The 15,628-nt window shown below is 44.2% G+C and overlaps 1 protein-coding gene across 3 annotated transcripts in view; it reads left to right on the forward strand.

The window, feature by feature from the left end:
* The window catches only part of AGO2 (argonaute RISC catalytic component 2), a 34,874-nt gene extending 19,246 nt beyond the window's left edge, over positions 1-15,628 (forward strand). For 2 of the 3 annotated variants that reach the window (XM_029063225.2, XM_029063226.2), the window contains exons 10-18: positions 992-1,125; positions 2,140-2,324; positions 3,299-3,458; positions 6,600-6,690; positions 8,771-8,965; positions 9,723-9,857; positions 11,751-11,852; positions 13,694-13,893; positions 14,700-15,628. In XM_029063225.2, coding sequence (XP_028919058.2) covers positions 992-1,125; positions 2,140-2,324; positions 3,299-3,458; positions 6,600-6,690; positions 8,771-8,965; positions 9,723-9,857; positions 11,751-11,852; positions 13,694-13,893; positions 14,700-14,808 — 1,311 coding nt within the window. In that variant the 3' untranslated portion in view covers positions 14,809-15,628. Of the gene's footprint in view, positions 1-991; positions 1,126-2,139; positions 2,325-3,298; positions 3,459-6,599; positions 6,691-8,770; positions 8,966-9,722; positions 9,858-11,750; positions 11,853-13,693; positions 13,894-14,699 lie in introns of those variants that run through there. The other variant, XM_029063228.2, reaches the window with a different exon arrangement.

Here is a 15,628-nt window from a genome sequence, read left to right on the forward strand (position 1 = left end):
GCATACAGTAAGTGCTCAATAAGTATCATCAATTGAGCCCAGGTGCTTATAGTGTACTGGGGTGGACAGACAGACCAAAATCAGTAACACCTAGTGAGTGTGGGAAGAAGAGCAAATACATAGCAGGAAGGAGCACAAATAACTCAGGGTGGGAATCGAGTCCTGCGCCTGCCTGCCTGCCTGACCTTTTGTTTTTGTTTTTAAGAGCCTGCTGTTTTTCTCCTTTGCAAGTAGAATGCTTTTGATCGACTCAGAGGAGATAGAGATAGAGAAACAAATCAGTGTTTAATATATTCCCCTGTCAATTGGGAATTGTCCTTTTAGAATGTTTACTGTTGGCTTTTCTGTTGGCGTGACTCTCAGAAACTGGGTCCGATGGTTCCACAAGGCCCATTTTACTTACTTGGCTCAAAGACTTGACTCTGTGAGACCTTTTCTCTTTTCCTTGCCTCATTTTTTCCTCATGATTTCCCCATCTGTTTCAACTATCATTTTAATTCTGGTTGTGACCTAATTTTATATTCTCAAGAAATATTCCAAGATTTGAGGGGGCAGGGGGAATTCACCAGTCACTCCTTGACCATTACCAAGATGTATATAATCTTCTTGGGCCAGACCTTCCTCTTGTAACAGGTCATTTTTCTCCCTCCCCACTGTAGCATAGATTACCTTTTTTTTCACTTCATGATACATAGCTACCACCTGGTTTCCTGAAGTGATTTCTCTTGAATTTCCAAATTTCACTTGTGACAGTCATCTCTTTATTCACTCACTCCTGCTGTAAAGGATAGACTCACTGGGCCTAGTTTCTTCTCTAGGACACAGAGCCTTTTCTGCCCCACAGTGTTGGACCCGGCAGCCCACTTTCCTGCCTTTAGCTAGTGTTTGGATAACCCTGAGCATTTTAAAACTGATGAAGCCTAAGCTTGGAGCACCTCATTTCATTTTTTTCCCTCTAGAATAAACTTCTCGCTGCCTTTTCTATTTCCAGAATAAAGCAATTGCTACTCCCGTTCAGGGGGTTTGGGATATGAGGAATAAACAGTTCCACACTGGCATTGAAATCAAGGTCTGGGCGATTGCTTGTTTTGCTCCCCAAAGACAGTGCACTGAAGTTCATCTGAAGTAAGTGTATTTTCAAAAATCCATACAAGTGTTTCCTGTTCACTATCTTTGAGGGGGTGGAGTTGGGAAAATTTAATGGGGAGCCATAACTTTGGTGGGTGGAGTGACACTTGAGAGGGGAAATATTGCATTTGTAGTCTATGTTGCTTTGCTCTTCCGGTCTTGGGAAGAACTGTCTCACTTTTCATTTTTTTGGATACCAAAGGTGCCAGAGGGGTTAGTTTCATTTTATTTCTCTGATGATGATGTCAACAGATCCAAGCCCTCAAAAAGACAGATGGCTATCCATTTAAGCGTAGAAAAAGCAACTGGAAAAATGTATTAGGATAATTGGATTTCTCATCACTCTGAGAATTGGAGTCCTTTAATAGTTGTGCTAATTCCACTTTAAGGGCTCAGCGTGCTCTGAGGCACACTGTGTTATCACTATTCTTAAAGCTGCTGAATTGCATTATCTGTCTATCAGATTAATACAATCTATTTTGCATAGAGCTTCTTTGCCCCACCAGCTCATCCTTTTTCATGTTAATAATGAGCTCTAGCAGTAGCAGATTAAACCTCTCTCTTTTGAATCAAATTACCTTTTTCTAGTGAATTTCCAGTCTAAGCTGTAGTCAGTCCATTCCATTTGCCTCAAAGATCTGTCAATCTCTTTTGCTGTAAGAAAGCGTAAGAAGAATGAGTGATGGAAGTATGATTTCAAGTTTGGGTCCAGAACGTCACAATAGTCAAGTGCCTATTTTTGCTTTGACAAAATTTCTCTCCCTGAAACTTAAAGAGAAAATCTGGCACCCATCACCTTGTTCCATGTTGAAGGAAGGGTCTTTGAGAGATGTGAAAATTCTAGTATTCCTATTGTTATTATTATTGTATTTGTTAAGCTCTTACTCTGTTTCAAGCACTCTTCTACGTGCTACGGTAAATTCAGATTAATCAGATTGGACACAGTCCCTATCCCACAAGGGCTCACAGTCTTTGATTCTATTTTTATTCTGAAATATTATTTTTCCATAGGTCCTTCACAGAACAGCTGCGGAAGATATCTAGAGATGCCGGCATGCCGATCCAAGGCCAGCCATGCTTCTGTAAATATGCCCAGGGGGCAGATAGCGTGGAGCCGATGTTCAGGCACCTGAAGAACACCTATGCAGGGCTGCAGCTTGTGGTCGTCATCCTGCCTGGAAAAACACCTGTTTATGGTCAGTGCTGGGTGGTGGCCCTGCTGAGGGAATTGGGGTGTGGTCCCAGCCTGTCTGCCACCTGAACCTCAGTCACATTCCTTGGTCCTGCTGCTCTCTCGCTTGGGCAGGGCACACCTCAAAGGGAGGGAAGAGCAGCGGGGAGGAGGCCTCCTGGCAGCGCAACGGAGGTCGAGAGACAGACAAGCAATTCTGTTTTGACCAGCAAGTCATCAAAGTAGAAGAACTATCAATCGCTTGGAAGCATTCACAGAGTGCCTGTTGGGTGTCGAGCTGAGAGCTGGGGAGGGTACCACAGACTTAAAGAGACAGGATCACTGCCCACCAGGACCTTAAAATCTAGCAGTGGAGAGGCTGGTCTACAAGGTTATGCCGTGGTAGTTTTCCATCTTAATCCTCCTTGTTTTCCAGCTGCTCAAAGAATCCAGAATTGACTTCCGTAAGTAAATCAGTTGTCAGATGGGGCTGGTTCTTAGTCCTTGGTAATGGCCAGTCCCAGCTGCCTAGGCCGGTGTTTGGAGAGTCAGGCAGGATTTTGGATTAAGGATTTTGAAAAATACTTAGAGAATGCTTGTCACGTGGGATTTAAGGATCATAAAATTAATTCGTATTTATTGAGTGCTTACTGTGCAGAGCACTGTACTAAGCGCTTGAATAATAATCTCTAGTGTTATGTGAACTGCTCTGTTACATTGTAGGTGGTCAGTCCAACCTGGATAAGTCTAATTAGAGAAACTGACATCGTAAATTAACTTTCATTCATTCAATTGTATTTATTGAGTGCTTACTATGTGCAGAGCACTGTACTGAGTGCTTGGAATGTACTTGACTGCCGTCGTGGCACTTTCAGGTTGCAATTCATGCCTAGAGGGAGAAAGGCCAGTTGCATTTGGAATAATGGAAAATGAAGTTGGGAAAAGTTACTGGAGAATCTTACAGTGATGCGAATCCATTTCTTGTTTCTGTCCTAACAGCTGAAGTAAAACGGGTTGGTGACACAGTCCTGGGAATGGCAACCCAATGTGTTCAAATGAAAAATGTGCAAAGGACCACTCCACAGACTCTGTCTAACCTCTGCTTAAAGATCAATGTCAAACTTGGAGGAGTAAATAACATTTTGTTGCCACAAGGAAGGTAATTTTATTTTTACTGTTCATGGGTATAAGACTAAGGAAAAGAGTTGAATTATTCTATCTTTCAAGTGGTGTCAAGTGATGACAACATACCTAGGGAATTCCTTTATGTTCTCCCCAATTTGTTGAACTTCATTCCTTCCTTAAATAGCTGTTTGTTCTGGGGTCATAGAGTGGAAAGTTGCTCCTCCTCCTTCTGAGAGCAGAATGCATTTGATAATGGTGGTTGAGTCTGTAAAAGGGACCCTCCCAACTGAAAAGATGCCACATGGAAGTTGAGGAAGCATCCTTTTAAGTGCTGAAGCCAAGGGAGTACAGCATATGGCTCCTAGAAGCAACCTCTTTCCAGTCTTTCCCAGCCCAGAGGGAGGTCACATGGAATTTAAGGTTGGGCCCGTCCCAACTGTTGAGCTACACCAAAGGCCAGACCTCCGGGTTTCAGAAGCTGTTTCCCCCTGATCTGACAGTATTACTTGATCACTTACTTTGTGCAGAGCACTGTTCTCAGTACTTGGGAGACCACAGTACGATAGTGTTGGTGGACACGATCCCAGCCCACAGAGAACTTGCAGTCTAGAAGACAGACGGTGAAATAAATTACAGAGAGGAGAAATGGCAGGGTTATAGGATATGTACATAAATGCTGAGAGTGAATATCAGGTATTTGAAGGGTGTAGATCCAAGTGCATAGGTGATGCAGAAGGGAGAGAGAAGAAGGGAAATGAGGGAGATAAATCTTTACCTACATCCCAGAGGCATCCTGCAAACCGGTGGGCAGGATGAAGTGCTGGAGGCCAGCAGGGTTTCTGAAAAAGGGCATGGTGCCGGGAGTCAAAAGACCTAACTTCTATTCGCAAATCTGCCAAAGGCCTGTTGGGTGACCTCAGATAAATCACTTCAACTCTCTGAGCTTCAGTGTCCTCATCTGGAAAATGGGGATGACTCCTGTCTTGACCACCTCCCCAAGGATATGGGAAAGCAGAATGAAGTAATCGATGCAGAAGTGCTTTACGGAGTAAAAGTACTGTAGAAATCTCCAGTTTCAGACAATTTTTGAATTGAATTAATCTGCTGACAGAATCTGCTGCCATCATTCTACTTCCAAATAAGCCAACGCTGTCCTACACAGATAAGAAAGTTTGACTTGGCTAAATTTGACAAAAGAAGGTTTACTTAGAAGACACACTGCATCTACATTGAAGTCCATGGTATATTCCACTCTGAATTTAGTCATTCTGACTGTTTTAGCACTTTTCAGACATGTGGCAAGAACTTCAATTTATGAATATTAGAGAACAAGAAACAATATGTGGTCCATGCATTTCTTGAATAGTGACTGGTTAAGTATCAGGACTTCAGATCCTGGTTTAGACCCCTTTCTGATTTCTTAATGGAAAAAGGCCAAAACATGATTTCCCAAAAATTTTAGTTGGTAACATGAAACTGGTTGGGGATCAAGTCTGGAAAGAAGAGTGGATTAGTGTATTTGAAGAGGTTATGAGAGTCTGCCAATTTAGGTAACTTGATCAATTTTTGTTGTTGTTGTTTTTCCCCAGAATGATAGCCTCCTCGCTGCCATCCTTCCAGCCATTCCCCTTTCCAGTTCACATTTCACTCTGCTGCCCAGGTCACGTTTCTAAAACACTGTTGAGCACATGCCTTTCCATTCCTCCAGAATCTCTAAAGGTTTCCCATCCCCTTTGGGTCAAGCAGAAATTCCTGTTGACTGGCCTCAAGGCACTGCATTAGCTCTCTCCTTGTATTTTTCAATGCTCTCTGCTACTGCAATCTAGCCTGCCTGCTTCATTCTCCCCAAGCCAGTCATCTTCCCTTTTCCTCATTTTCATCTCTCCCTCCTCCAACCCTCCCTGCCTTCAGGTCTGTCCTCCTATCTGGAAGTCCCTACCCTTTCACAGCTATCAGACCACAGGTCTTCCCAACTTCAGAGCCACCATCACCTCCAGGAGGTGTACTAGCTAGTGAGAAGACTGTTATCTACTGATTGATAAATGAAGCTTAGTTTATCTGTCATTGGCTACGTGTTTTAGTTGTGAGGTCTGCAGGGAGCTGATGTTTCATGATCTGTGGTTTAATGATGAAAAACTTCTCTTTTCCTTTCTCTGCTCTCTAATTTGGAACTGTTCAGATTCCTGAATTGCACAGGAAATAATATTAAGAGGACAGCTAATTTGACTTAATTCCATTAACTGTCTTTTCCTGAAGAAAGACTGGAGAGAATGCTCATCACTGTTGAACTGCAGCCCTGGGAGGCTTAACTCTGTTACTTTGATTGATGGTTTGTTTCCTCATGAAAAAATAGCCAGTAAAAATAATGGGCCTGAGTGCAGTTTTCACTCCATCCGCAAAGCAGCCCTGTTGGATCACCTGGGTTTCGGGGTTGGCTCCTGTTGGCGGTGCAGGGAGAGGACTTGGGTTGGAGGTACAGCTGGGCGAAGCCAGGCACAGGGAGTTTACAGCTTGAGATGGCTGCCCATTTGGTCTCCACTTGGCTGCAGTGGGAATTGGGGAGAGTTGGAAAGAGGCGCTCTCCTCTAGCGCCTAGACTTGGCGCCTCCCATGCTCAGCCATTCGCCGAGGGATTCCAAGTGCTTAATACAGTGCTCTGCACACAGTAAAAGCTTCAATAAATACAATTGAATGAATGAGTGAATGTTGAAATCAAGACGGAGCTTAGCCTCATCATCACCTCCCTGTCCTCTCTGCCCCACATGCCTGCTCAGTCATCTAGAAAATGTTGCAGGTTTTTTTTTTTTTTACTTGACCACTTCCAAACAGATGTATTCTTCTCTGTAGGGTCAGTTCTGCAGGGCTTTGTCAATTGAGTTGTGAAAGTGTTGGGTGGGTTTATCAGTACCTTGACGTAGCTTTTTTTTTTCCTGTAAAATTGTGATGCTGACGAACTTGGCGTATCTTGAGTGTTATCTGGGAGAGTAGCTACATCCATAATTGCAGTAGAGCAGATTGTTGTATACTCCTCTGCTACTAGGTAATGAGTAAAAGCATCTAGGACCCGTGATGCTGGGTAACTGCGCACACACACACACACACACACAGATTATGTACTTTCTAAAGTATTTTGGGGGCTTGAATTTGTTTCATGGTATCTCCTTCTGGTTACTAGGCCTCCAGTCTTCCAACAGCCCGTCATCTTTCTGGGCGCAGACGTGACTCATCCGCCAGCAGGAGATGGAAAAAAGCCTTCTATTGCTGCAGTGAGTCATTGTGTGTCCTTCTCCTTTCTGCTGTTCAGAGGAAGAGGTTTTCTCTTGAACTCCGATTTGTTAACAATACTATGTTGCCGCATTGACAGCTTCTTTCAAATTGTTTCACCTTTTTTCTTGTGGGAAATATCCTCATTTTTGCAAAACGGATAAGAAGATGTATTTAGAAATGAGAAGGCTAAATCTAAAATGAATTCACAGTGCCAACCACCACTGGCTCTTAGTCGCTGGGTGGAGTTGGAGAGGGCGTGCCGGTGGGATAATTCCTGGTCTGTGACTTGCTTGAGGGCTAAACCCACACATGTATCTCTGCTCTTTGTTTATCTCCCGAGCATTTTGCCAGGGAGGAGTGATTTGAGTTCAGCTTTAAAAGTATCAAATGAAATCAAACCACCTTCGATCCTCTAGCTCCCCAAACTGCCTGGGATTTTTAACTCATTCTCTGTACTCAGTCACTTGTGGGTGCTCACAAATTCAGTTGGGCATCGTCAACCTGGATTTTATCCCCTCTGAAACCAGCCATGGGGGCCAGGCAATCAAAGAGAGTAAAGCCAAGCAGGAATACGAACACCAAGAGGGACCTTTGGAGGGACAGGCAGCGTCCAGCGATTAAACCTAGGTGGCTTTTGGAACTTCCTCTTTGGGACCCGCATGGGTCCAGAGTTAGAGGCCTGGGTAGGTGCTGGCACTCGAGGCCCCTCCCACAAACTATCCAGCTACTCCCAGACCCTCACAGAGTTTCAGTTTTTCCCACCTCAACGTCTGCTAGTAGCGGTAATTAGATCCCTTTCCTTTGGTGTCCTTGTGGCCAAAGTTGAACCTCTTTTCTGTTAAAGTTTCTCCCCGGGAAATCTAACTGGACCCCCTCGGCATTTTTCTCTACTTTTGCATGTGACTTGGGCTCGTGGCCTGCTCTCATCCCTGCACCCAACGGGCCTGCAGACGGACCCCCTTTCCCTGTCCGGTCCCTGTCCCCAGCACTTGCAGATTGGTTGGGGGTGGGGGTGGGTTACAGGTGTGCAGGGATCAAGCCTGCCCTTGGGGCTCTGGATGGGATGCCTGCCTGCAGATGTCTCTGAGGCCTGGGAGCCACAGGTGCACAAATCTTAGAAAGAAAGGAATGCCTTTTTGTTCATAATTTATTTTTTAAATATAATGGTCATAACAACATGAAAAACTGCAGCTGAAAAACTATTTTGGGGGAACACATATATGTCCCCGAAAAGGGAGTCTCTTTGGGTCAGCAATTTTCAAAGCCTTCTCATTCCCGATATTAGAGGGATATCTTTCATTGTGGCCCTGATTTTGTTTAGGGAGTTTAAGGGTAAAAGGATGTGTTTCAATAAGCCCCTGGCATTTTCTTTCCCTGTAGTGTGCTTGTCTCCTTTTGTACTTTTGCTGGTCTCCTTTTGCTGTAGAGAAGCAGCGTGGCTCAGTGGAAAGAGCACGGGCCGGGGAGTCAGAGATCATGGATTCAAATCCCGGCTTCGCCACTTGTCAGCTGTGTGACTTTGGGCAAGTCACTTGACTTCTCTAGGCCTCAGTTCTCTCATCTGTAAAATAGGAATTAAGACTGTGAGCCCCACATGGAACAACCTGATCACCTTGTATTCTCCCCAGCACTTAGAACAGTGCTTTGCACATAGTAAGCGCTTAACAAATACCAACATTTTTATTATTATTACTTGTTTCTCTCTTAGGTGAATAGGTACCATTCCCCACATAAAACCAAAAGACCAGTGACTTGCAGAGTCACTTTCAAGGTCTCTTGAGGCATTCATTCCCATGCTTTTGGAAGGGATTGCCACTTTAGGAAAAGAATTCTGAGACATGTGTGGGTGTCCTTATGTAAAGGGGTGGGATGAAAGGGTGGTCACGTGACTGCCTGCGGGCCAGAGAGAGAGAACTGCCTGGAGTGGGTTTTTGGTATCAAGTCCCATGGTCAGGTGACGAAACTCTAAGGTTCTGAGGGACCCGTCCTAGTCTGTTTTGTCAGTGTTCTTCATTTAAAGAACTTCCAAGTATCGAATTATAAGAGGTCTCAATCAGCATGAATTGGATTTCTGCACAGGTGGTCGGTAGCATGGATGCTCACCCCAACCGATACTGTGCCACCGTCCGGGTGCAGCAGCACCGGCAGGAAATCATCCAAGATTTGGCTGCTATGGTCAGGGAGCTGCTTATTCAGTTCTACAAGTCGACCCGATTCAAGCCAACTCGCATTATCTTCTACAGAGATGGTGTTTCTGAAGGACAGTTTCAGCAGGTTACAATGCTTTTTCTTTTGTTGTGGACATTTCCCCGGGTAGTGTTCCGAGGTAGCTTAATTAAAAGGAAAAATTATTTTCCTTCCCTTGCAAATCGGCGAGGGGGCATTAGCGAGGCTCCATAATAAGATTGCCTGTGGTGCTGTTTGAATGAATCTTATGAAGAAGTGGTGTTGCCTATTGGAAAGAGCAAGAGCCTGGGAGTCGGAGGGCCTGGGTTTTAATCCCAGACTTGCAACTTGCCTGCTTGGTCAAGTCACTTAACTTCTCTGTGCCTCTTCTGCATCGTGAGGATTCAGTGCTTGTTCTCCCTCCTACTTAGACTGTCAGCCCCTTGTGGGACCTAATGATCTTATCTCTCCCGAAGCGCTTATTGCAATGCTTGACATAGTAAGTGATTAACAAATACCATTATTATTATCGGTAATAATAGTATGCTAGTGTTAGCACTCTTCGTCAAGACAGAGGACTGGCTTCGCCCATGGTTTTGGGGGGCTTTTTTTTTTTTGGTAGTTCTGTGGCTCCCTGGGCACTTGCTAGACTCCTAGGAGAAGCTGTAACTGCAGTACAGCCCCCAAGTCCCTTCCTGCCCCACTGTATAAAAATTCTCAGAACATAGTCTCTCATCAGTGTGAATTTTAGCTCCTCAAAGTCAAATGTTTCCTCATAGTTGAAGATAATAGAACTTAACAGACTTAATACTGGCTGGAAAATCCTTTTACATTATCTAGGAATGTACTGTCTTTTCCCACTTAGGTTCTCCATCATGAGCTGTTGGCCATCAGAGAGGCATGTATTAAGTTAGAAAAAGACTACCAGCCAGGGATTACCTTTATAGTGGTGCAGAAGAGACATCACACCAGACTGTTTTGTACAGACAAGAATGAACGGGTAAGCTCCAAGTATTTCTCAGGCCACAAAGTAGACTGATGTTGTAAAGTTAAAATCCATGTCTTTTAAATCTCAAAATGTCTTGTGTGGGGATTGCCTTTACTCTTCCTAACGCAGCAGCGTTACATTGTTACCTCCTACTCTCTGGTCAACTCAGACCTCCAGATCACTTTCTTCCCTAACTGGGACTTGTCAGCGTTTGCCATCTTATTATCTTACAGTCTGTAAGCTCCTTGTCGGCAGGGAACATGTCTACCAACTGTGTTGCATTGTATTCTTCCAAGCACTTACTTCTATGCTCTGCACACAGTGGGTGCTCAATTAATTCAATTGATTAATTGATTTTTATGTCATTTACTTTTTACCCCCTATTGAATTTCACCCAGTTGTAACAGCACCAATTTTCCTGTTTTGCTAAGATCATGTGGAATGCTATTCCTGTCTTCTAGTTTAGCCTTAAGGGTTGGCAAGACTCCTAAAACTACCAAATGCTGATCTGCCAGTAACTCAGTGTATTTTGTTAATTTCTTCTATTTTCTAGTACACCAAAATTGGGGGCAGAGATATTTCCCTTTAATAATAAAAGTGCAACTTTAGGGCTTTTAGCTTGCTTCGACGCAGATGGAAGAGGAAGGTGCCTGTCCACTGGAGTTTTTAAATTTATTTTTAAATGATGGAGCTGATCTTCCAAAATGTCTCATAGCTTAAAATAAAAATTCAGCAGAGCTCCAGCAAGTAGCTTCACTCCCAAACTTCCGCATTGGAACGATGCTTTCATGCTCAGTATTGACTCCCACTTGGAAGTTATCCTCAATTCCACATATTGGTCTGGCAATTTAACTGACTCTCTCAGTTAAGTTTCTGATTCTGGAACTTGCAGTTTTCTGTCAGATAAGCATACCTTCTAAATTCTCTTCCAAAGACAGAGGTTTTATTTTGTTTCTAGTAAAATAGGCGTGTGTTTAGTTCACTAGCCTTGCTCTAGACATTGCAGTTTCCTCTTGCAGTATGGCAGGTTGGCTGAACTTTCTTTTGGGCTTGCGGTCTTAGTGGAAATCTGTTCACAGTGTGTCTGGTTGGTCCCTCGAGAGAGCTCAGCAGGCTCACTGAATCCCAGCTCTGCCACTTGTCGGCTGTGTGACTGTGGGCAAGTCACTTAACTTCTCTGTGCCTCAGTTCCCTCATCTGTAAAATGGGGATTAAGACTATGAGCCCCACGTGGGACAACCTAATTCCCCTATGTCTACTCCAGCGCTTAGAACAGTGCTCGGCACATAGTAAGCGCTTAACAAATACCACCATTATTATTATTATTATTATTATTAGACTGTAAGCCCGTCAAATGGCAGGGACTGTCTCTATCTGTTGCCGACTTGTTCATCCCAAGTGCTTAGTACAGTGCTCTGCACATAGTAAGCGCTCAATAAATACTATTGAATGAATGAATGAATGAATGAGGTGAATTCAGGTCTCCGCTTTCTTGCTCATTGATGTTTCAGTACGAATGTACAAGCACCCTTTGCCCATCTCTCCACAGTTTGAATCAGAAATGACCCAAATAATGCCAAGGAGGGAGATTCCTTTTAAGGATTTCATCCCGGAAATTCTAGTTGTCCACAATTTAATATTGAGCCTTTCTGTTCCACATTAGGAGAAATTATTACTATCTAGAGGAACTAATTTTGCGATAAAAATTCAACTTTTCAGTTCTAATTAGAATGCTTAATTTTGTTCCAAAATCTCCACAGTGTTTGATCATTTTAATCCTAAACAGCAAAGTAAATATGAATTAGCTGGAAGATAATTTAGTTTGTGTTTGTGTGAGTGTAAAAATTCATTTCCCATTCTTTTAATAAAATGGCATTGCCTAATTTGAGTCTTGTGTTTTCTTAGGTTGGGAAGAGTGGAAACATTCCAGCAGGTACAACCGTGGACACAAAAATCACCCACCCATCTGAATTTGACTTTTACCTGTGTAGTCATGCTGGTATTCAGGTATGGCTGAATGGGATTGTCATGGGTTTTCGTGGCGTTTGGAGTATTTGGGATCATTTTGACTTGCCCCGCTGTCCTGTGGCTATATGTCCCATCCACGTTCTAGCCAGGGAGCTTCCTCGTAGAGAAGAGTCTCAGGTCTGTGGATTGCTATGTCCACACTTGGGGTGGGGAGACTGGCCAGGCGTGTGGCAGACTGCCTGGAGCTGGAAACTCTGCCAGGCAGAAGTGGTGGCTGGTCAGTGACAGAACTGGAAGCTGGAAGCCCCTGGGGAGTTGTTCATTTACCAGAGGTCAGGCAAGAGCCTCAAAACAAAATAAACCCCACTCCCCTGCGCATCCGTCACACACACACACACACACACAACACACACCCCCACCCCCACACCCCACACCCCCTTTATCTTTGCCTAATCTAGGTGCCCACTCTCCTGAGGGACTATTGACCTTTATTTACTTCCTGCTCTGTGATATTTCAGGGGATTCCCCCTGCGGGATTTCTGCAGAAAAATGCCTTGCCATTTTAAGTTTTTAAATTATTTTTAACCGAAAAATTAATTTAGTTCCAAATCCTGCTTCTTAGAAACCATAAGTAATAAAAGAATTGGAGCTTTCTTTTTATCTTTAAAAGAAGCTATTGCCCTAGAAAATGAGCAGTGAGCCCAGCCCTCCAACCACACCTAAAAAATGCAAAACCTTCCGTGGGGAGTGGTCCATGGAGAAAACTGGGGCCTGGGAGTTGGAGGATCTAATCCTGGCTCTGCTGTTTACCTGCTGTATAACCAAGGGCAAGTGATTTAACTTCTCTGAGCCTGTTTCCTAATCTGTAAAATGGGGATTCAGAACCTATTTTCCCTTCCTCCTTCTTTGACTGGGAGCCTCATGTGGGACAGGATCCGATTATCTTTTATCTACCCCAGGCATTAGTACTGTGCTTGGAACATAATAAACCCTTAATAAACACCATAATTATTATTATCATCATCATAATCATTATTCTTTTTCAGTTATATATTTGTCTTGTAATACACACGGTATAATTTTGCAATTTTGAGAAACGTGAGAGTATCTGTCCACAACTTGCATAAACTGGGGACTTTTATCTTTTTTTTTTTTTTGCCAAATTGGAGGGAGGGGGTTTCAGGAAGTTTTGGGGAGTATTTTCATGTTTAGGGTTGAGATTGTATTATCTGGCAAGGAAGATATCCATTCATTCAATTGTATTTATTGAGCGCTTACTGTATGCAGAGCACTGTACTAAGCGCTTGGAATGTACAATTTGGCAACAGATAGAGACAATCCCTGCCCAACAATGGGCTCACAGTCTAAAAGGGGGAGACAGACAGCAAAACAAAGCAAGTGGACAGGCATCAAGTGAGAGAAGCTTAGGAAGAACTGCCCCAACTTGACAGCTGATGATTCTGGGGGCACCTGGTTCAAGGATCATAGGTTCTAATCCTGGTTCTGCCACTTGTCTGCTGTGTGACTTTGGGCCAGTCACTTAACCTCTCTATGCCTCAGTCACCTAATCTGTAAAACAAGACTGGGAGGTCTATGTGAGACAGGGACTGTGTCCAACTTGATTAGTTTGTATCTATTCCAGTGCTTAGAACAGCCTTTGACACATAGTAAGCACTTACAAATACCATCACCATCATCAACATCATTAGTATTATTATTGTTACGATTATTATTATTATTCTCTGACCAATCCCTGGGGGTATCCCCTTATGACTTGCTCCCTAATAAACGTTGATGAATGGAAAGAATGAAAGAATGTAATGGTCTGCTAACTGTGTTTTTATTGCATTTTGAATGTGAAATCTCTAATCAACTTTTAGGGAACAAGCAGGCCTTCTCACTATCACGTCCTTTGGGATGACAATCGTTTCTCTTCAGATGAATTGCAGATTCTGACTTACCAGCTGTGCCACACCTACGTGCGCTGCACCCGCTCCGTCTCCATCCCTGCCCCAGCGTACTATGCGCATCTCGTCGCCTTTCGGGCCCGATACCATCTGGTGGATAAGGAACACGATAGGTGAGTCGTGGTGGAGTCTACTCTCTGCTTATCACCTCGCAACCAGGCCCCGGGGAGCTCGTTGGGCAGCCCCCGGGGGAGCCTCTGGAGCCGGTTTGATGAACGGAGAGGGATTCAAATTTGCCTCTGGCTTTCTTCCCTGCTACTCTGAAAAATAGGAGATGGTAGTGTACAGCCAAAGATCCAAAGCCTCCTTTTAGCCAGCGTGCACTTGATTGGGAACCTGAAGAGACGAGTTAGAAAGTGAAGAGTGAGGAAAAGACAGGTTTGCCGCTAACTTATAGACTGGTTGACAACATGGTAGATGCCAGAGAGTCCTTTGGCTCCCCTATTTCCGCACTTCCCGGGGAGAAATACTGACACCGAACCTGGCGGCAGGGCACACAGATCACTACAGACCCACGGCTACTGTTTTTGGAGTATTCAAATTCTTCACTTGAGCCCGATTCCTTTTATGCCCGAGAGCTTCCTTGGGGCCTGTGGGGGCACGCCGGTCTGTGCTCACGGCACTGCTGACCGAGACGGGTCGAACGGCTTCCCGATCTTGTTGGAAGAAGGTTCTCCTTTATCCACTGCCCCACCCCCCTGGGGCCCAAGGGTCTGTGGCTTTTCCTGGGCTCCCAATCTCTTGGTTCCGCAGGCGGGAAGGGGTGGGATGCATTCTTTCCTTGGGGGGCCGCCAAAGGACCTTGTATTGGGTCGATTCTCTGGCTCTAGCTGAACATTCTCTCTTCCGGGGTCAACTGAATGGGAATCTTCCTCTTTCTCTCTCCCTCATCTCTCCCCCCACCCCTTCTCCCACCCAGTGCCGAAGGCAGCCACACATCTGGTCAGAGCAATGGCAGAGACCACCAAGCACTTGCGAAAGCCGTTCAAGTTCACCAGGACACCCTGCGGACCATGTACTTTGCTTGACATGTTTTAATGTTTAGCGATTCGGAACAGTTGGATGCTCGGGAGACCAGCTGCCCTCAGTCCCGCGCGCTGCCCGCCCAGGGTGCCGGCCAGCAAGGAGTGGGCTGTGACTCCGTTTCCCTGGGTTCTTCTTGCCCTTCCTCCTGAAGCTCAGACTTGGATTTTGAACTGCAGACCTGTACAAAACACCGCAGTTGTTGGATATGTGGTTTGCCAAAATCTCTAAGCTGTTTGTCAGAATACAGACCCCCGGTTCCTAAAATTTAAACCAAGAGCTGCAATCTCAGGGCTTTACAAAAACTCTCCTTACCTTTGTCATTTGTTTTCGATAATCTGGAAACACCTGCTTCACCTCAAAATTGATAGGCTAAAAAGCAATGACTTGTGGTCAAAACACAAATGCAGAACTAAACACTATTCTGGTTTTAGAACCTTGGCCATTCCAGGTGCATTCAGAAAGAGTTGTTTTCTTCTGGTCCTAAACCCATCTTTCAAAGAACTTCCTATGGGCGTTAAGGTGCAGATTTATTTTCTGAGGTTTTTTTGTAAATGTCTCTTATTCTGCTGCAAATAATGTTTTTCTTAGATTGAATTCTGAATCTATTACCGAGAATAGGAATGTGTGTCTCAAACTTTAATAGGTCCAGTGAGTTTGGCACAGAAGTGCCATTTTAATAAAATTTTGTAAAAAAAAAAAAAATAATGGAAAACAAACTGACAGCTAATCATACAATTTGTCCTGTAGGACTGTGACACTTCCTTTCCAAAGTTTTTAAATAATACGGGTCTGTGGTGATAAATACAGTACAATCCTTTTTCA

This window comes from Ornithorhynchus anatinus, chromosome 4 (assembly GCF_004115215.2).
Source record: "Ornithorhynchus anatinus isolate Pmale09 chromosome 4, mOrnAna1.pri.v4, whole genome shotgun sequence".
Taxonomy (NCBI): Eukaryota; Metazoa; Chordata; class Mammalia; order Monotremata; family Ornithorhynchidae; genus Ornithorhynchus; species Ornithorhynchus anatinus.